Here is a 22,887-nt window from a genome sequence, read left to right on the forward strand (position 1 = left end):
TAAAACTTAGATAGGATGAGGAGGTTCAAGACTCTGCGAGCTGCTTGAAAAGTGGGTGGAGCAGCATTCATCTTGCTTTTTACTTTTAGAGCATCTGGTATTCAGGCTGCTCTTTGTGGCATTTATGTGATTAGGGCCCAGCAACTTTGGCTGCTGCAGTTGTCAGAGTCTCCAGAAGTTTCTCATCTGGAGTCTTCTTGGCAGATGTTCTTTATGACTTGGTCTGCCTCCCTTTCCAGTCTGTGATGGGATGGCACTGTCTGTAGCTCTGTTATTTGGGATGCGAGTATGACTTCCAAGAAGCTACTCAGCTGTCCTTTAGTAGACACTTACTATTTGGGGAGGACCTGGAGAATTGGAGAAAAGACATGAAGGAGATGAGATTTCTCTATCTCACTGAGCTCAGACAGAGCTTGGACAGAGTTAGCTGCTTGGGGCCTTTGAGTTAAATAAACACTTTTAAATCAGGATTCTTTTGTAGGCCCAAAAGAACTGGCAACTCCACCCTGTCCAGCAGGGAGGGAGCAGCCAAGCTTACCTAATGAGGGTGCACTGGCTCCGGGACAGTACTACTACTGTTTTATTTCTATAGTGCTACCTGACACATGCAGCGCTGTACATCAGACTCAAGAGAGAGTCCCTGCTCAAAAGAGCTTACAATCTAATTATGAAAGACACGTTGTCAGAACTTGCAATTGCCAATCTCCCACAGCCCTCACTGGTTCATATACAATCAAACATGAGTTCTGCTTTGGCTGAAGAATGTGATGAGTTTTTCGGCAGAAACTTTTCAGACAGCTTTAGTTTTGGCCAAAAATATGGTTAAGGGGCAAGTTGTCTCTCTTCCACCATGAGTGAGCCCACATCACCTCAATTCCTTGGATTTCACCTGCGCCATTCTGAACACCTTCCTTGTTGCTTGGAGCTAAAGTGGCTTGCATATGCCCTTACCTTACAATTCTTGCTTGAATTGGGGCGGTGGAACCTGTTTCTCTGGGCTCTTACTCCATTTATTTTGTTGTTCCAAAGAATGGTGGCTCCTTCTGGCCCATTCTGGACCTAGAGGGAGTGAATGCTTGCCTTTTTCTGCAGCATTTTTGAGTCGAAATCCTTTGATCAGTGATTGCCTCGGTTCGGCAAGGTGAGTTTTTGACACATCCGGACTTCACTGAGACTTATCTGGACATACCACTTGGAATGCTCTACAATGGGAAATCTCCATTTTTATGTGTTTGGGTGCCATTTCTAGTTTGACCCTGCCTTTTGGGTTTCCCACAGCTTTTCCAAGTTGGTGGTGGCAGCTTATTTGAGACAGTACAAAAGGAAGTGGGAACGGACAATGAGCACTCCACTGATGAACACTTATGTAAAATCAACTTGTTTATTTCATAAAAGGACACAAGCAGAAGCTGTTCACATTATAAGGAGCTGAGTAGTACTTTGTGTTTGAAAACAATCGCTTCAGGTTCCTTTATCATAGAATCTAGTTTCTGCATGCCATAAGTTTTGGTTAAAATGCTATAATTCATCATTCCCTAAAGTTATACAGTATCCAAAGGCACTTTTGCCAACCAGTTACCTGTAAATATAAACTTACTAGCTGATGCCCCGGCGTTGCACGGGTATTTAATTATAGCAATAACACTGTAAATGGATTCAAATAAAGATACTTTATAGTGGTGAATGAAATTATTTTTTTACAGCTTTATAAAAAGTACAATATTCAAATTATAATGTGAAATATTTGACAAAATGAATACAATACAACTAACACAAAACTTGATTATAAACAACATTTTTAGTTTCACCTCCAGGAGCAAGAACATATAAATTCTTGGGTGAAGAGACCCCCAGAACATATCACCCCAGGTAGTGAGGGATCAGCATACCAAGTTTCGTTCAAATTGGTCAAGCCGTTTTTGAATTACTGTGAGAATGGCAGCTTTTTACTTTTTTTCCATTGACATGAATGGGTGAAATCTGATGTTCTGTTTGTAGCTCCGCCCATGTGTGCAGGTGGGCCGCGAGACCCCCAGAACATATCACCCCAGGTAGTGAGGGATCTGCATACCAAGTTTCGTTCAAATCGGTCAAGCCGTTTTTGCGTGATCGCGGCACATACACACACACACACATACATACATTCACACATACATACCTCCGATTTTATATATATAGATTTGGAAAAAGTTAAGCTACACCCTTCTGTGCTGAAAAACTGAACTCAACAGCACTTAATCAAATGAGCCTCAGACAATAAAGCAGAATTCTTAAATCACTGCTAAATCATGTTTAGCTAAATGGTTTTACAACTGCCAATCATTGGCTCCTCTTGTATTCGGGGGAGCGCAGCAAAAAACTAAGAAAACCCAACAATTTGAGAAAAACCTGCACTCCTAGTATTCCGAATGCAGAGCATACAAAATGTTCATACAGTTCCAGTCGCAACCAGAGTGAACAGGACGCAGCTGAGAATCCTCAATTAAAATACTTATTTGTACTTAGTTTTGAAACGCTGATTTCCAACTTTCTGGTCCAAATATTGGTCATCACTGTTGTCATCCAAAGAAGGAAGTGGATATTCCTCCTGCCATTTTCAGTGGCAAGAGGGAAGGGGTTGGTTGCCAGTTCTGGTTTGTTGGGGAGGGCTGTTATTGGCAGAGGGTGAGTGCTTTTTTAATTTTTTTTTTCTATTTGGGCATCTGTGCCCATGACAAAAAAAGGTTAGACAGGTAATTGACTGGTCTTGACCAGTCGTTCTACTGGTTTACATGGCATTTTAATTTTAATGTGCTTATTTGCATGGTCGGATTTTGGAATAAGCGATCATGCAGAAAACCAGGTGGTGAGCTGTTTTCTTCATCAGGTCGGCAAATGCAATCGTCGCTAAGGCTGTTAAAACAGGTTTAGTGATGATCGCTGGCTTTAGTGCATCAGGCCTTAGATTTCTGCTAAACCTTTTAATCAAAAGCATTTATTTGGAGCACTCTGTTTATCATATATACTACTATACAAGATCATATCTGTATTACTTGCAAATTACCTTACATTAACGGGTGGTCTAGTGGTATAGTAGGGGCAGGAATGATCCCCAGTTTCTCTTACCTGTGTCAGCTCTACTCTCAAAATGGCTGCTGTGACTTCTTGCTGCAGTCACTAGAGGTCATGGTAGCCATTTTGCGAGCAGACCCAGCATTGGCAGGAACAATTGGGGATCACTCCTGCATGGACTACACTCCTAGATCACCAGGGATTATGATGTACTTGAAGATGAAGGCCTATCTACAGGTATGCAGGAGGGGGTTAGGCAACTCCTATTTGGAGGGGTAGGGGATGGATGGAGAGAACACAAATTCTCAGCTTCTAAAGAACATACATGATCAGTTTTGGCTGAAACTGTGGCCGTAGCCTTTCAACTGAAACTGGGCAGAGAGGATTTTAGGCAAGTTTTGGCACCATAACTGAAACCAAAATTCAGTCAGCCTCTGGAAACATCAGTGTTTCTCTGCCTCCATCTGCTGGTAAGGAAGAGATGCAACCACAAAACTGGTCTAGCAGGACTCGCTGAAAGGAAACTAGCAGGTAATATCAAATATCATTGTATTGGCTGACATATTGCACTCAAATCTCTTATGAACAAATGGGTGCTCATAAGAATATAAAAACAAAAGGTTTGCCATACTAGGTCAGACCTAAGGTCTGTCAAGCACAGTATGCTATTTCTAACAGTGGCCAATTCAGGCCACATGTTTCTGGCATGAAGTCCACCTTTAATGGTTTATGGACTTTTTCTCCAGTAACCTTTCCAAACAGCATTTTATAAACAGTTATATTAATAGCTTTTGCTTCATCCTTTTGAATTCCAGAACTTAATTGTGCATTGACTGAAATAATATACTGTTTTTTTTATTTGTTTTAAAGTAATACATTTAATTTCAATGCATGTCCCCTAGTCTTTGTACTTTTTGAAAGAGTAAATAACTGATTTGCATTAACCCATTTAACTCCTCTCATCATTTTATAGACCTCTTATTTCTCCCTTCAGCCTTCCCTTCTCTAAGCTGATGAGCCCTAGCTTTTTTTTTTTTTAGCCTTTCCTCATAGGGCAATCGTTCCATCCCCCCTTATTTTGGTTGTCCATCTCAGTACCTTTTCTATTTCTGCTATTTATTTTTGAGATGGGGTGACAGAACACAAGGAGCAATACAGAAGCATTGTGATATTCTTGTTTGTTCTCCATTCATCTCCTAATAATTCCTAGCATTCAGTTTGCTTTCTTGGCTGCTGCTGCTGTACACTGAACAGAGGATTTAAACATGATGCCTAGATCCTTTTTCTGAGTGGCGATTCCTAATGTGGAACCTTGCATCATGTAGCTATATTTAGGTTGCTCTTCCCTACGTGCATCACTTTGCACTTGTGTATGTTGAATTTCATCTGTCATTTGGATTGAGAGTATAGAGTATTTTCTTGCAAATTCTTAGTCCTCTTGTGATTTGACAAATTTACTTTGCGTTAAATCCAGCTCATTAAATCAGTTATTGTGGTTCTCCTGAAGTCTCCTTCAGCTGGATACTATTTGTGAAGCAGTAGCAGCAGCCTGATCCTTGTGTAATACCTTTACTTTGTACTACTACTTATTCCTATTCAGAATAAAGGATAGTACCTTTAAGTTAAGCTATGCTTTCCAGTTTACCTCTGTATTGTTTACCTAGTATTGTTTTTTTCTATATGGGCTGCTTTTAACTATGAGATTGTGTGAAAGAACATGAGCAACCCTAAGTATGGAAGTCCATTTATGTGCCTGACCGAGTCCTGCTTGTTAATAGAAAAGGCATTTCTGCTTACCTAGAACAGGGGTAGGCAATTCCGGTCCTCGAGAGCCACAAGCAGGTCAGGTTTTCAGAATATCCACAATAGATTTGCATCTCAAGGAGGCAGTGCATGCAAATCCATCTCATATATATTCATTGTGGATATCCTAAAACCTGACCTGCCTGTGGCTCTCGAGGACCGGCATTGCCTACCCCTGACCTAGAAACATAGAAACATGATGGCAGATAAAGGCCAAATGGCCCATCCGGTCTGTTCACCTGCAGGAACCATTATCTCTTCCTCTCTCTAAGAGATCTCACATGCCTATTCCATGCTTTCTTGAATTCAGTCACAGTTTCTGTCTCTACCAGGAGACTGTTCCATGCATCTACCATCCTTTCTGTAATACTAAGTATTTCCTTAGATTACTCCTGAGCCTATCACCTCTTAACTTAATCCTATGTCCTCTCATTCCAGAGCTTCCTTTCAAATGAAAGAGACTTGACTCATACGCATTTACACCACATAGGTATTTAAACGTCTCTTATCATATCTCCCCTCTCCCGCCTTTCCTCCAAAGTATATGTATTGAGATCTTTAAGTCTGTCTCCATATGCCTTATGACAAAGACCATGCACCATTTTAGTAGCTTTGCAGAATCTAAGAAAATAAATCATAGAGTCACGAATGGGTATTAACATATCTGCAGTGAATTGTAGAAGAACTGGTTAGCAGACACAGGTGTGCTAAGGTAAAGTACGTTATCGGATGTTTGCATTTACCTATCAAGCAGGGTTGCAAAGTGAAGAGATGTCTGCTTTGGTTGATGATTGGAATTCTTTCACAGTCCATGGTGGTTAGTGCAGATTGCACACCAGGTGGTTTGTTCATTCCACCTTATTTCCAACTTCAAGTTTACAGTTATAATGTTTTATTAATGTTTTCTTGCAGAGCAGAACAGAAAAGTAATTAGTTGTCAAGGAGCTTCCCTGTACTCCACTTTTCTGTGTATTTGTTGTTAGGCTGGTATTTGAGTGCTTTGGTACACAGAGTGGCTACAGCTTAGCCCACTGGGAAGGGAGGTGGAGCCAAATAAAATGATTGATGCCTTCTGCAATCAAATTGACGGTTTGAGGGTGACTACCCAATAGTTCAAGACTGATGTGCTTCTATACAAGAAAAAAGATTGAGGTAAAAAACAGTTTTTAGTATCAGATCCTATGTGCACAACTGCACATACACCAAAATGCCAAAATTCTAACTAAGCACTATCCCATAAATATGCATATATCTTACATAGAATGTATTTTACAGGTATGCAGTCACATACATTACATTGGTCTCTTCTATCCTGCCAATACCTTTCAGTTCTAGGTGGTTTATAGCAAGAATTGGCCTGGACATTCCGAGCGAGAATACATAGTTAATAGATGTAGTATGCGTCTTTTGAGCAGGGACTGTCTCTTCTAAGTTTTGCGTATGTCTAGTAGCGCTATAGAAATGTAGTAGTAATAGTAGTAGAGTAATGACCGGCCACATTATCCGGTTAGCAGCTACCCTGATAAATTAACCTTAGAACAGCCTCATCCAACCAGCTTAATGAATATCAATGCTCTGTGGATACGTAACCCCCAGGGTCTGACCACACTCTGCTCTGATCCGCCACTCATGATTTTCAGCGGCACTGTCCACTAGTGCTGTTCGAATCGATTCACCGATTCAAAATCAGGTGAATTGATTCGAATTGTTTCAATTAAAAAAAAAAAATCGGCCTCCTGATTCAATGAACGACCCTTCCCCCTGTGCCTTCCTAAAGCAGGAGCGGCAGCGCTGCCTCTTGCTGGCTGTGTCCACTGTCGCTGCCGCTCCTGCTTTAGGGGGGGGCGAGGGTCAGTCGGGAAGTGCTGCGTCCTCTGGCTTCCCCCCCTGGCCTCCCTGTTTTAACTTTAGCTAATAGGGCAACCTGTTTTTGATCAAGTGACCAGTGCCGGTTCCAGCATTTAAATCCCCCTTTTTTCACGCCATTGTCACTTTTGTTTTCATAGCGCTCAGCCAACACACTGGTTCAGCTCTGCTCAAGGTAAGGAGGTCTCCCCTGTATTATCTACCGGTCTCCCAGCTTTTATTTCTGGCTTGGTTACCTTACTTTTTTCTTTTCAGCGTTATAGCTCAATGAACGGTGTTTTTCAACTGAGGTATTTATTTTCTGTGATGTCCCAGTGTATAGTTTTACCTTCTCTGGTTTACCTTGGGCTTCTTTATCTGTTCTGGTACCGGCACCATTTTCTAATCAGTCTAACTCATTGTCCTGTCTGGTTTTTTTTTTCCCGATGGTCGAGTTTTGTGTTTTTAGGTTTTTGTTTTTGGCTCTGTTCCCACTACGGCACCATCTTTCTTTCATTATACTCACTGCTTCATTTAGTCCGTTTAGCTTTCTTTCCGCTTAACGTATAATTGTACAAGTTGCTCTGTTGTGCTCTGCTGGTTCATTGATTCCATATCTCACAATGTTTGTCTTTACAGTTTGTATTTTAAGACTCGTTCATCTGCTGGTTTCCACTTTTGTCTGGTTGTTTAATATTACATTTTCCACAGACTGGACATTTCATCTGGTCTTCTGTTATATGTACTTCTGATTCTTTTTTTTACACCATGTACATTTGTGTTTTTCAATTATGTATTTACATATTTTTTAACATATGGATTTATCTCATATTTCATATCATTTAATGCTGGCATTGATTTTAGTACAGTATTGAGTTTGCCCAATTGGGCAGGAAAATCGAATCGAAAAATCGATTCAATAGGCTGAATCAAATTGAATTGAAATTTTTTCCCTGAATCGGGCAGCACTACTGTCCACATTGTGCTAGACAGCATTTAAAAGAGAGAGTGATGTTATAAAAGATTATACATTGATATGACTTATATGTGTCCTCAACAAGTCACAAAATTATTCATTTTCCATATACCTGCAGGGAAAAGAAATAAGGAATAAACTCCTGCTAATTAGCGCTCCTGTATCACACAGTCTAAAATATAATAATGAAATGTATATAGGTCCCTAAACAGTCTAAAAATAAAATACTTAAAAGCCAGAGAAGACAAAATGATCACTGCATAGCTAGAAACTGCTTATAAACAAAAGAGGCAGAATGATCAATGATTGTTCAGCTGACTACTTTTAAAACCAGAAAAGGCAAAATGATTACTGCATAGCTGAAAAACACTTTACAAGTGCAGTGTTCATTTTACTCTTTTTGATTTTTAAAAGTAATCAGCTGGGTGTTGATCATTCTGCCTCTTTTTGGTTTTAGAGGCATAATTTGGCTGTGCAGTTCCGTTTTAAAAGTATTTTTCAGCTATGTAGTAATCAATTTGCCTCTCACATCTGCACTCGGAAGTCGGTGAACTTCAAGTGCTTACGTCGGATCCACCTTGTATAACATTCTACTACAATAAGGTAGTTCTTCAAACTCATCCCAAGTTCCTCCCGAAGGTCATCTCTGAGTTGTCATCTGAACTATTCTATATTTCTTCCTGTCTTCTTTCCAAAACCCATTCTCACCCTGGTGAAGCTGCACTTCACACATGAGATTGTAAATAAGTTATTTCTTATTTCTTGGATCGAACAAAGCCTCAAAGAACTTCCACTCAGCTATTTCTATCATTTGATCCAAACAGACTTGGAGCTCTTGTCACCAAGAGAACTGTTTCCACATGGCTAGTGGATTGTATCTCCTTTTGCTATGTTCAGGCTGGGCTGACGCTTCAAGGCCTTGTTATGCACATAGTTTAAGCAATGGAAACTTCAGTAGATCATATATGATCTACTCCCGTTGAGGGCATCTGTAAAGCAGCCACCTGGTCCTCAATTCATACCTTCACATCCACCTATTTGGAGAATCATTCAAGATGGGATAGCTGGTTCAACCAACCAGTTCTACAAATTTATTCTTCATTTATCCCTCCAACTTGTAGTTTCGCCAGACTCCCGGTAGTTGTCGATAACCATCTTCTCGGAGGCATGATCCTGACAGCTAGGAGTCACTCATCCTATATAATAAAACTCTAAGCGCGCATGCACACTTAAAGTTTTGTGATTCCTGGCTCCGTGAGGTGTGCCTCTGTGCCGAATTCGATTTTCGAACACGGAGGCAGGCCAGAACACGGAGCAGCTCCCCCCTCGCCGTCACTCATCCCCAGAGTGCCGCCTCACTGCTGCCGCTGATTCGGAGGGGGGAGGGCACAGGCGCACCTGCCAGCATCTTCTTCTCACCCTCTTGCCTGTTCACCAGCCCGCCGCGGCTCCTCTCTCGAACGGGCCGGGGACCGCAGCCAGCCACCGACTGCCTCCATGAGCGAAGTGAGAAGCCGGCCCGGGCGGCGCAAGGTCCATGCCCGACCCCGGCTCTGCCTAGTGCTGGCTGCACGGCCGAGCTGCTGCCGTTGCTGCTCTGCGCAACCCTGGCCTCCTCCTCCTGCCGCAGATGTGTGCGCACAGACAGGCGGGCGGCCCGCAGACAGGAGGCTGCCGAAGCTGGAAACACACGAAGCTTCCCCAGGGGGGGGGGAGGGGTGATGGCAAGCGACGGCAAGGAGGGAGTGGGAGCAGGATGCAGAGGCTGTCGGTGCCTGCAGGCCGCGACGGCTTCAGGCGGATGTCGGTGGAGGGCAGACAAAAAACAACGGAGGTAAGGGTTGCTGCTGGACATGGGAAGAGGTGCTGATGGACGGGAGTGGGGGGGCAAAAAAAGGAAGGGAGGCCTACTGCTGGACAGGGGGAGTAGAAAAGAGGTGCTGCTGGACAGGGGGGGCAGAAAAAGGAAGGGAGGCCTACTGCTGGACAGGGGGAACAGAAAAGAGGTACTGCTGGACAGGGGAAGAGGTGCTGATGGACGGCAGGGGGCAAAAAAAAGGAAGGGAGGCCTACTGCTGGACAGGGGGAGCAAAAAAGAGGTGCTGCTGGACAGGGGAAGAGGTGCTGATGGACAGGGGGGCAGAAAAAGGAAGGGAGGCCTACTGCTGTACAGGGGAGCAGAAAAGAGGTGCTGCTGGACAGGGGGGAGTTAAAACAAAGGGATAAGGGCTGCTGCTGGATAAGGGGAGCAGTGAAGGGGTGATGGTGGACACAGGGGAAGAAAAAGGAAGGGAGAATGGACAGGAGGAGCAGGCAAGGGGTGGTGGTGGACAGCCGAGGAAAAAGAAAGACAGAAAGAAATACAGAAATACAGAAACAGGCTAAGGAGAGAGAGAGAGAAATAAATAAATACAGACACACACACATTCTAGCACCCGTTAATGTAACGGGCTTAAAGACTAGTATGAGAATATGCTGCCTGCATGTCCTCGGATAAAGCGATGTAACTCACCTGTAACAGGTGCCACTGAGGGCAGCAGTCAGATATTCTCACAACCTGCATACCTCCCTCCTCTAGTTGGAGGTTTAGCTTTTTTACTGAACTGACAGTCCTGTGAGTTGGCGTTGGGCAGGGAGGCATGTGCGTTACAGGCAGTCTTGAAATTTTTAAAGTGATAGTACACTTTTGCATTGTTCGTACAAGGTTCTGTGGATGATGTGACCTATATGTAAGAATATCTGCCTGCTGCCCTCGGATAACACCTGCTACAGGTAAGTAACAGTGCTTTACAAATAACCTGTTCAGCTTTTGGTAAATTGTTTATTGGAAGCTTCTATACTGCTACTAATGACTGGGGAGTCAATTTGGAGTGGTTTACATGAGCCTCAGTTAAAGTGTTAACAATACATGAGCTTGAGTAAAGGTGTTTCAATACATGTGGTATTACAGTACATACTATTACTACTATTAATTATTTCTATAGCGCTACCAGATGCATACACAGAGTCACAAAGAGTAAAAAAACAGTCCCTGCTTGAAAGAGCTTACAATCTAAACAGGCAAGACAGACAAACAATATGGCATGGATACAGTTAAGGAGAATGGTTAATCAGTTGGCTGGGTTGGAGGGCAGAGGAGTAAGGTTAAGGATTGAAAGCTAAAGATATACATGAGCTAAATATATGTATATCTTACCTATTTATACCATCTGTATACTTACAATTTCTGTATTATCATATACTCATCTTTCTTTGTATTATTTGTGAGTTCATCCTTTCATGTTCCAAGTGGGAGAGTAGCCTGCTGTTTTCTCCATGTTGCTTTTCCCCTAAATGTTTCTTTATTTGATAAAGTGTTCTGTGAAGAGTATTGTCTTTATTTCTTTCTTGAACTTTCTGGTGTCCTTTTCTCAAGTTTCAAGTTCAAGTTTATAAGTTTTTCATATCCTGATCATAAAACAAATATCTGACCGGTTAACGTTCAAATGTACCAAGTTAACAACTCACTTCTCATCAACATCTTATGTTATCTTTTTCACCTTCGCAGCCTTGCACCTTTGTAACTCAAAGCGCAATCTCCTTTCTCTTCTCCTACTTATGCTCTGAATATCGTCGACTGTATAATGCTACTCATTGTGAAACCGTGTAATACACAGACCCTGTAACTCTCCTGTTACTATCACTAGATGTTCAATGCTATACTCTGTAATTCGCTGTCTGTACAGTTTCTCTTCATTGTAAACCGCCTAGAAGTCGCAAGATTGTTGGCGGTATATAAGAATAAAGTTATTATTATTATTATTATTAACAATAAAAAAAAATTTAAAATAGGAGAATAAGAACTAGTTAATAGTGTGTTAAAGAATATTGGGGAAAACATATTAAACATATACAGACAAACACGACCGTGAGGATGAATGGGAAGGAGGGGAAAAGTTACATAATATTAGAAGAAATGATATAGTGGGAAGGGAAAGAACAAGAAGGAAAATTGTGCATGATGTTAAGATATGCGCTAATGTAGAGGGTTAGAATTAGGAGAGTGTTGAAAATTAAATAGATGAAGTAAAGATTAGGATTTATCATAGGCATCTTGGAATAGGAAAGTTTTAAGATTAGTTTTAAATTTTTGTAGATGAATTTCATCCCGAAGAAATTGAGGGAGAGAATTCCATAAGGTTGGGGCAGTAATAGCAAAATTAGTTTTCCTAGTATAGTACGATTCTTTTAGAGACGGAATAAAAAGAACGTTTTGATCGGTGGATCGTAAAGATCGGGGAGAACTTTGGGGTATTAATAATTTATCGAGGAATGAAGGTAAGTGAGAATGTTTGATTTTGAAGGTGAGCAGTATGATTTTGTAGATTATACGGTGCGTGACTGGGAGCCAATGAGCCTCTTTAAGAAGAGGGGTGACATGTTCGAATTTACCTATTTTGTAGACTAGTTTAATTGCGGTATTTTGTATAAGTTGCAACCGTCGAAGTTCTTTTTGAGGTAGTCCATTTAACAAAGAATTACAGTAATCTAAGTGGGAAATGACTAAGGAATGAATTAAGATGTTAATTGAATCAGTATTTAGAATAGAACTGAGTGAACGGATGATGCGTAATTTAAAGAAACAAGTTTTTACTACTGAGCTTATGTGGTCATGAAAGGTAAGATCTCTATCTATGGTTACTCCTAATAATTTTATTTTAGTATTCATAACTAAGGGTGTGGATTTGATATAAATAGTTCCTGGTAATGTTTCGGATTTTTTGATGGGGAGGAGAAGACCACAAGATTTATCAATGTTGAGTGAAAGTTTGTTAGAGAAAAGCCAATCACTTATAATATCTAATTTGGTATTTAGATCATTTATTTCTAAAGAGTTTGAAGTATTTATCGGGAAGAGTAGCTGTATATCGTCAGCATAGGCGAAAATTGAGAATCCCAGTGATTGGGCAAGAGAAAGGAGAGGGGAAAGGAAGATATTGAATAGTAGTGGGGATAAAATAGAGCCCTGAGGAACTCCAAAAGTTTGAGTTATTGGAGAAGAAGTTTGATTTTTTGCATGAACTTTAGAATAACGTTGATGAAAATAGGATATGAACCAGTTGAGAGCGTGACCTGTAATGTTACAGTCTGCTAATCTAGATAAGAGAAGGGAATGATCGATAGTGTCAAAAGCTGCAGATAAATCAAGGGAAATTAATATTACTGATTTTAAGTGATCGTGGGAGTATTGTATAGTTGAAATGAGACCAAGTAATGATAATTCTGTGGAATGTGAAGTTCGAAAACCAGTCTGATAAGGATGTAGAGCATGTGTTTGATCAAAGAATTCTGATAATTGTGAATGAATAATTTTTTCGGTAATTTTAGAAATTAATGGTAGATTGGCTATGGGACGATAGTTATTTGGTTTAGATGGATCAGTGTTGTGTTGCTTAAGTTTAGGGAAAACTAGAGCTGATTTCCATGCAGTAGGGACGCAGCAATCAGAGAAAGATTTGGAAATTATTTCCCTTATATAAGGACCAAAGAAAGAAAAGAATTTTTTGAGAAGATATGGAGGAAAACTTTCAATAATGTTATTGGAAGAGTTTATAGATTGTAAAATGGAGAATAGTTGGGTTAGAGACGGTAGTTTGAAATTAGAGAAGGAACTGAGAGGTAAGAAAGTTAAATCATTATTAGTAGGAGGCGAAAAAGCGGGAAGAGAAGGTCCGAGGTGAGTTCGGATAGTAGTGACTTTGTTGTCAAAGAAATGGGATAGTTCCTTAGCAGATGGTAGAGTTGAATCCGGAGGGGGGAGTTTTTTTTTTGAGTATTTCGAAAGAGATTGTGCAATACTAAAAAGAGTGGATGAGTTACTAGTGGTGGAGATAAGGTTTGAGTAATAGTCTTTTTTTGTTTGTTGAATGATCTTTTTGTAGTGAGAAGCTTTATCTTTATAAGATAAAAGGTCACTGTTGTAATGAGTTTTACGCCATTTGTTTTCTGCCGACCGTACCTGTCGACGGAGGAGGATCAAGTTTTCATTAAACCAAGGTTGGTGTTTCTTAGAGGTAGAGTTAAGAGTAGGTTTATTTTGTTTGACAGATTTGGGAGCTAATGAGTCTAGTAGGGACTTTGTAGCGGTTTCCCAATTAGAAAATTGTTCAGTGATAGATAGAGATGAAAAATCTTTGAGATTTAAGTCGAAGGAGGATTGAATGGCAGGGAGAGTTATGGTATTTAGATTACGGTTGATAAAGGAATTGTTTATCGGTTTGATGATTTTTGAATGAGTTGGTATGTTAGATTGCCAAATGATTAAAGTGTGATCTGACCATGGTACTAAAATGAAATCAAAATTATAGAAAAAATTGGTCATGGTGGTTGGGCATAAGATCATGTCTAGAATATTTCCTGCGGAATGTGTAGGCGTATGAATGAGAGGTGATAGTGATAAATCAGCTATCAGAGTTAAGAGTTCAGAAGTGTTATAGTGATTAGGGGAGTTGAAGTGGATATTAAAGTCTCCAAGAATTATAGACTCAGGATATGCGATATTGAATTCAGTTAGAGTGGAGATAAGAGATGAGAGAGAGATTTTAGTTATTGGCGGGGGTGCATAGATAAGGAGAAAGTTAAGAGGAGAGGAGAGTTTGATTGAAAATTGGAGAGATTCAATAGGAATGTGAGAAAAAAGGTTGGAAGTATTTACCTGGAGAGGAATTGAGGCATGATGTATAATTGCTAGTCCACCTCCTTTTTTATTAGAACGGGGTTGAAAAAATGTTTTATAATTAGGTGGGCAGGCCTGAGTGATGTAAGCATCATCTCCCTGAGTTAGCCATATTTCTGTAAGACATAGAATATGAAGATTGTGTTGAGTAATAATATCATGGATTAAATTATGTTTATTTTTTATAGAGCGAACATTTATTAGGCCGAAGTTTTATTTCCTTCAGAAGGGAGTTCCACCACATTGGGGCCATCACTGAGAACATTCCTTTCCTGATGCTTTTGTTTGTGATGTCTCTGAAGGAGGGAATTTCCAGTAGGTATTCTTGGCTCAAGCGTAGGGCATGTGTTGGTGTATGGTTGTCTAGTCTAGTTGCTAGGTACTGCAGTTCTGAAAGATGAATGATTTTGTGTGTCATCAACATGATCTTGAATTTTACCATGCTTTCAATCGGGAGCCAGTGTAACTCTTCCAGTAGTACTCATCTGCTTTTATTTTCCCAGCTGAAATCTAGTTGCTGCATTTTGTACTATTTGGATCTGTCTGATCATATACTATGGAACAACCAACAGAGTTGCATTGCAGTAGTCAAAGATTGAAAGTACCAGGGATATTACTACGTTGGACATTGCTTGATGGGTTAGGTAGGGTTTTTAGTCCTCTGACCCAGTAGAGTTTTCCATAAGCGTTTTTCACGATGTGTTGTATGTGTAGTATCATGTCCAGGTTTTAGTCTAGCCCAGGGGTAGGCAATTCTGGTTTTCGAGAACCGCAGCTAGGTCAGGTTTCAGGATATCCACAGTGAATATGTATGAAATGGATTTGCATGTACTGCCTCCGTGAGATGCAAGTCTATCTCATGCATATTCATTGTGGATATCCTGAAAACCTGACCTGGCTGCGGCTCTCGAGGACCGGAATTGCCTACCCCTGGTCTAGCCAAACTCCTAGGTTTCTTACTTCCTCTGTGAATGATTTTGTTGTTGCCGTTCAAAATTAGTTGGTAACTTGGGCTATATCCCCCCCATTTGTTAATTAGAATTTCCCCAATGGTTGGAGGAAGATGTTGAACAGCATGGATGACATGACTGATCCCTGTGGTACTCCTATGTCTGCTTCTTTCTAGTTGCTTGTAGTCCCTTGCCATTCTACTCTCACTAGTCTTTTGGATAGAAAGGATTCTATCCATGCCATGACTTTTCCTTTGAGGCCTAATTCTCTGCATCTTGATTTTAGCAGTGTGTGTTGGACTTTTTTGTAAGCTGCTGAGAGGCCCAGGAACCCCAGCAGCACTTCTTCTCCTTTAGCATGGTATTTTAGGACCGAGTCCTGTACTGCTACTAGTACTGTTTCAGTGCTCAGGTGTCTTCTGAATCCTGATTGGGCCTGGTCTAGCTTTGATGAGTTTTCTATGAAGTCTGATATTTGTTGGCAGGCTAGTTTGTCTATTAGTTTAGATACCCATGGTTGATTTGCTACTGGTCTATAGTTGGAAAGATCTTCTAGGTCTTTTGCTTTATTCTTCAGAATGATAACTGAGAGTTTCCATTTAAGTGGGACCTTTCCGTGTTACAAAATTATTATTAAATGGATTGAACTTTACCAATAAACTATACACACTCTCAAAGAGAGGAATATAATTTATAAAGAAATATTAATATGGGGAAAGAATACAGCTCACTTGATTAAAACTTAGCTCTGGATCATTAAGCAAGGAAAAATAGTACCACAGAAGACAAAATTTTGCTAAGGTCAGATTACCGGTATTAGTTACTCAGAAATGCTGGTTGAAAAGTCCTTAAAAGATGGCCTAGTTGGAGAGCTAAGCACATAGTCGATGAGAGATATTGCAGCATGGTGATCCAGGGCTGTGATCTTCAACAATCTTAAAAAAAAAAAATAAAAAAAAGACAGAGGAACATATATTTATTTTTCATTTACAGTTCACGCAGAACTGAGATCTGTTTCATAAAACCTTCACTCTCTGAATTCAACAGCCAGAAGGACTTCCCCTTCTGTGTCCAATTTCTGTTGGCTTTGTTTCATTGCCTGGTATAATTCCCTCACCAGCTGCATCTAAATTTCTGGTCACTCTCTTTGCAGTTGCCCTCCTACTATTCCTGTTTAACTAAGGAGAGGTTCTATGTTGTCATACTTAGCGCGCACAGCTCTCAGTCCAGTAATCTTACTCCATATCTCCATAGAACCTGAGGTTAGATTTTTTTTTGGCTTGTACATCAAATCACTGCTATTAGTCCCTCTAATATTTCCTTTCAGCCATAATCCTCCTCTCCCTGAACATCCATTTGTTTCTACAATGATGGAAACAATTAGGGATTCCAACCCTCTGGTCAAACCTTTTCTAGCAGGTTGTGCTCTCTGACTGGTCTTATCTTTGCTGATCTTTTTACCAATTACACCTCTGCTCTCTTTGACTTTCATTACCTGTCTTGGAAAGTACCATTTCTCCTCTACATTACATTTCCTATTTGAGTTGGTGAACCTAGAGCACTGACCTCTGTTCACCTTACAGAAGACCATCCAGAGCTCTCAAGGTAATCCCTAGAGCAACACAGCTGGCGACTTTTTAACCCCAGTAAGCCCAATCAGGATGTTCCCTATCATACAACAACTTAAGCCATGAAGGGCTTCACATAACCTGTTGTTTCCCTTTCATCCTTAAACACCCCACATTCCAGAACCCATCTAGACATTCTACCTGGGTCTTCATAACATCTCGCTCTCTTATGATCCCATTTGGCTACTACTATGAGGTCAGGTTGCATTTAACAACCTCAATCAGTGGCCTTTTATTGTTACTCGGCACACTTTGTGCAGATTACTAGTTCACTGGTTGGTGCTGTTCTTGTTGAGCCTTTACCAAAGCACATTTTAGAAATATGCTAATGAACCACATGTATTACTTTTATCTTAAGGAATATTATTGTACTAGTCTTATAGCCCGTTACATTAACGGGTGCTAGAATATATGTGTGTGTGTCTGTCTTTATTTCTATCTCTCTCTCTCTCTCCTTAGCCTGTTTCTGTATTTCTGTCTTTCTTTTTCCTCGGCTGTCCACCACCACCCCTTGCCTGCTCCCCCTGTCCATTCTCCCTTCCTTTTACCTCCCCTGTGTCCACCACCACCCCTTCACTGCTCCCCTTATTTACCAAGCCTGAAACATCTGTATCCTGCTACCTGTCAACTTTTTTTTTTCCTCTCTCTCTCTCTATATATACATGCAGTTCTTGCCCATTTTTCATTTGCAGGCTTGGCTTTTCCCTGTCCATCATTATACCCCTTCCCTTGCAAAATCTTATTTTGCAGAGCCAATAGACACCACCTACCTTCCAGGGTCACTTCTTTGCCGGCTTTCTTCAGCGCCTGACCAGTTTGAGAGCCAACTAAGTGGCTGCTGCTGGCGGGCTGGCATGTGCTCATGGGCTCACCGTCTCGCGCAGAGGGCAAGGGAGCACGTGCTCGTTGGTTCTCACTCTTGCGCAGGTGCACGCTGGCAGGCCGGCGCACAGCTGACCGCTTGTTCGTTCGGACGGAACGCTGTGACTGATTGTGGTTGTGTGTGAGGAGGAGCAGGGAGGAGATGGAGAAACTGCATTGCCGCCTGGGACCGGGACTGCCAGTGCCTGTTTTTCTGTCTGGGTTGGAGCCGTGCGATCGGGATTTAATCTTATACCAGGGAGGCAAAAACTCAGGAAACACGTCCGCACAGCCAGCGACCGCCGGGGCCTTGGTGCGGCGGGGAAGGTGGGGGGTCTTGCCTGCCATTCCTATTTAAAACGGCCTGCTGAGGTTCGCGGCCAGCTGTAGCGAACCTCGCAGGCCGCTGTTCACCTCAGTAGCATGTTCCCTCTGACGCGATCACGTCAGAGGTAACGTGCTACCACGTGGAGAGCGGCCTGCGAGGTTCGCTACAGCCGGCCGCGAACCTCAGCAGGCCGTTTTAAATAGGAATGGCAGCGGTGACTGGAGGGAGGGGAAGAACAGGAGCGGTAGCGGTTGTTGCGGGAGGGGGGGAGTCGGCGACGTGCAGGTCGCTGTGAACATCAGCGGCAGCAGCGGCAGGACCATGAGTCCTCCTCCAGGCATCCGCTGCCAGAGCCGCTCCTGTCGCCCGATGCAGCTAACTGGCGCATACGGGGACTCGCGCATGCGCACTCCTTCGGCCACATACCTACAGTGCACGGAACACGCAAATAGAAGTGCGCATGCGCGGCTAGCTATTTATTATATTAGATAACTAGTCGTTAAGCCCGTTACATTAATGGGTGCTAGAATATATGTCTGTCTGTCTTTTTCTTTCTGTCTCTTTCCTCCATCCATTTCCCTGTGTAGTGCTGTCTCTGCTTTCTTCCTCACTTTGCACTCTCAAGCTGTAACATTACTGCCTTGCTTTTTCTCCCTGCAAGCATCTCTGCTCTCTTTCTCATCCCCAGTCTCTTTGCTCTTTTTCTCTTCTTGCAGGGGTCTCTGCTCTCCTTTCTCTATATGTTCCTGATTCCTGCAAACTTCTGTTTTCTCTGTATGCTCCTGATCCTGTGTTTCCCTGTAGGTGTCTCTTCCCTTTTTTTTTTTTTTTTTAATTTTTCTTCTTCAGTCTCAGTTCTTTATCTGAACATTCCCTTCCTCAGTCTCTCCAACTGTAGCTCTCATGCCCTCTAAGTCCCTGCTGTTCATGTCACTCCTGATCCCCTCTCACTGACCCTTGTGACTGCATCATTTTTGTTATGCCGGCTGGGTTTCCATGGCAACCCTGCTCGCGGGTCTGGCAGCGCCGTGTCGGGCGGAAGCGAGGAGGCGGAGCCTCAGCACCAGCCGGGGTCCCGTGATCGGCTTGCGCCGCTGGCCCCCCAGGAGCCCGAGCCCGGCGGCGGGGGAGGCAGGGACATGCCTGGCGTTCCATGGTGCTGACTTCGGCGCTGAAGCTGCTGCAGAGACAGACCTACATGTGCCTGTCGCACCGGCACGGTCTGTACCTGTGTTTCGGAGGCATGCTGCTGCTCATCGTGTCCGCGCTGCAGTTCGGAGAGGTCAGTAGGCAGCTCGGCCTCACCTCGGGGGAGGCCACGACGGGTGGTGTGGACTCCTTCGGTGGTCGCCGTTTGCAAAAGGGGAACGGTTCTGTTTGGTCTGCCACTGCCTGGAGGAGTTGAAGAGCAGGGAGGCCCGCGTCCAGATTCTCTGCTGGGAACTGTCACAGCTAGGTGAGCATGCGCACTCCTGCGGCCACAGACCTACTGATCACGGAACATGCAGATAGGAGTGCGCATGCGCGGCTAGCGTTTTATTATATAGGATGAAATAACATCAGACGTGACCAACAAAACAGTTCCAAACCACTAGTATCCAAATCATTCAGCATTGAAGAAAATGTGTAGTCTTTGACATAAGATTTTGTAGGAGAAACAAAAAAATGTCAAAAGCTGATTCATACGCTAATCCATGAGCCCCTACCAGACACTATGGGCTGACCTGGCATTTTACACAATGCCATATGAATTTTTCATATAAAACTGATATAAGGTAACTTGGGATGTTGATACAAAAATTATATTCTTTTTGAGAGATTAAACCATCCTATTTAGCATTAGCTACAATCTCATTAATATCATGCTGTAAAGATTCAATATGATCTCAATCGAGTATTTTATAAAAATGAATGTCTGACAACCGAGAACTCTTCAGATTTATAATCTGCGTAATCCAAAACTACTATTCTCCCAACAAATATAACATGGATGCTGAGGATATTTGTACTCCCATTGATTTATTATTTTTAAAAAACTAACTCCTATTTACCAATATCAAATTGTGTGTTAAAGTAATATGAATTGTTTGAATGTGTTTGCTTATTGTAGGTTCAGCAGAAGAAAGAAGAGACATTGAAACCAGCACTTAGTCAAACTATTCCCAAGTTTTATTTTCCTCGAGGATGTCCAAGTATCAATATGAATATAGATGCCATTATTGAAAAAATAGAGAAAACCTTTTCTCAATTTCCAAGTGAAAGGGTAACATTAGAAGACATGGGCGAAGTGACAAAGGTGAGGTTTTTTTTTCAGTCTATTCATAATATGAATTTGATTAATTGTCTTAATATCTTAAATAAAATAAAACATTTCTTTTCTTTGGAGAGTCTGTCTAGCCAACTAACACTAGGTTTTACTAAACGGCGCTAGAGGTTTTTAGCGTGGGCCAGTGAGGTAAATGCTCCGCTGCTCATAGAACGTCGGAACATTTACCAAACTGGCTTGCGCTAAAAACCTAGTGATTTTTAGTAAAAGGAGTCCTAAATTTAGTTAAGTTAAATGTTGCCAGCAGCTGTGTAACATAAAATTATAGCACTCTTGCCCTATTAAATTGAAAAGATGTTGATTTTATTTCCATCATTGAATTTTTCAAGTATATTAGAGCTCATTTTCAAAAAAGATAAATATCCAAAAGACAGCATGAACCAGCACTTGGATGTCTTACTAGTCGAAACGTCCAAGTGGGCATTCTCAAAACAGACTTTCTAGATATCTTTCTGGTCATTTTCTCTTCAGTGTGTCTAAATCTTAAGGGGTGTGTTAGAGGCATGTTTTGGGTGGGCTTAGGACTTGAACATTCTGCAGAGATAATCAAACTTTTAACAAAACATCTGAGGCACCATTTAGATGTTTGGGGCTAAGTCTGTTTTAAAAACGAATAAGGATCAAAAAGGTGCCCAAACTGACCAGATGAGGGATTAAAGCATGCCCCTCTCCTTACTCATTCAGTGGTCACTGATCCCCTTCCACCACCCAAATAAGTGGGAAAAAACCCAGTACTTTCCATCCTTTCTTACAGACTCATTTACAACTCCATAGTAGAGCAGAGGGGCACTCTAAGGGTTACTGCAGTGAATGTCATTAAAAGCCCCAAGTCAGATGTCACTATAACTTGCTTTTCCTTAGCAACAGCAGCAGATGAATCCAGAGACTAGTGGAATACACACATCTACCAGCAGATGAAGATAGAGAAACTGATTAACAGGTGGTTAATTGGCTGGCACGCCTCCTGTATCTTCAGTATGCTCTATTTCCAGCAGGTGATGGTCGCTATTCAACTAACTCCTAGATTCTGGCTGTGACTGGGCAATTATTTTCTCCTGTTGAGGTTTTCTCTTCAGTGAGACAGGGGTGTCCGGCTGAACAGTGCTGGCTTTAGGGGTTACACTTGGGCCCCCCCAGGTCCCTGCCTCACCCTCCCTCCAGTGATAGAGGGTCTGACGTAGTCCCTATTTTTCTTCTTTCCCTTAATAAAAAAAAAGGGGACACCACAGTTACATTTCTGCCCTGCTAGTACTGAACAACCGGCATTTACCGGTATCTACTGGCACTAATAACAAGGTTGCGAGTATATGTTTAATTCTACTTGTATTTGAACTGCGGGTGTTGTTTTGTGGTTGTGTGAGAGCTGAAGGTTCGTTGTCGAGTGGTTCTAAACAATGGAAATTTTATTTTGTTAAACACTTAAGTTTTATTGTGAGGTGGAAATTTAGTTTTCTACGGAGTTACTTCTGTGAAAGGCTAGAACTCAGTTAAGGGAGCTGGTGCCTTCCCGCACATCAGAGGCGCGAGCTTCTTTTCATTCCCTGGCAGTAGTGCTGGAATATCTGGGAGTGTTGTTAGTCAAGTAGGTGAGAAAGGTGTTTCTTTCCAGAGACTGGGGAGACAGGTTACAGTCTCAGGTTCGCCTTCTTGTTCAGTCACCAAGAACAACAGTATGAATTTCTGTATAGGTTCTAGGATCCATGGTGGTGACTCCACTGTCACCTTAGGCTCACTTTCACATGAGAAGAACGCTGCAACAGCTGCTTTTGTTCCAGTGGTTCCCAGTATCTTAAGGCATTGCTCAACATAGTTTGGTGGCTCAGTGAGATCAGTATATTCAAAGGCATGATATGATCTTTGCTGGATTGTATCATAGTCACCAAACATACCAAGCTGTCGGGTTAGGGGGCTCAGTGCCTTCAAACCTCAGCACAAGGAGTCTGGTCTCAAGAGTAGATTCAGTACTCGTTCAATCTTCTAGAGGGGTACACGATCAGGCTAGCTTTCAGGCTGGTTTCTCTTTTGCATGTTTCAGAAATTTGGTTATAGTTGGTACTTGTATTCTGTATGATTATCTTTGAAATTTGTTATGGGAAAAAAGTTTTTTACATGCTAAGCATAATACTGGTTCTGGATGCTTAGGCAAGGAGCAATACTGAAGATACAGGATGAGTGCCAGCCAATGGGACCACCTGTTAATCAGTTTCTCTAGCTCCATGTGCTGGTAGATGTGTGCTATCTCACTAGTCTCTGGATTCATCTGCTGCGTCTAAAGGAAAGAAAATTAACAGGTAAGGACATCATTTTTCCATATTGCATGGTGAGCCCTCCAAAACCTACTGTACCTATATAAAGATGACATCTGCAGGCATAAGGGTCTTTGTTGTGGTGTATAGGTGGGAAC

The 22,887-nt window shown here is 41.9% G+C and overlaps 1 protein-coding gene across 6 annotated transcripts in view; it reads left to right on the plus strand.

Annotated features, from left to right (window-relative positions):
- Nucleotides 1-22,887, plus strand: part of LOC117359206 (serine/threonine-protein phosphatase 2A regulatory subunit B'' subunit beta-like) — a 261,026-nt gene that overhangs the window by 60,263 nt on the left and 177,876 nt on the right. For all 6 annotated transcript variants that reach the window (XM_033941552.1, XM_033941551.1, XM_033941556.1 and 3 more), the window contains one exon: nt 20,268-20,453. In XM_033941552.1, coding sequence (XP_033797443.1) covers nt 20,268-20,453 — 186 coding nt within the window. The remainder of the gene's footprint in view (nt 1-20,267; nt 20,454-22,887) is intronic.

Source organism: Geotrypetes seraphini, chromosome 4 (genome assembly GCF_902459505.1).
Source record: "Geotrypetes seraphini chromosome 4, aGeoSer1.1, whole genome shotgun sequence".
Classification (NCBI taxonomy): Eukaryota; Metazoa; Chordata; class Amphibia; order Gymnophiona; family Dermophiidae; genus Geotrypetes; species Geotrypetes seraphini.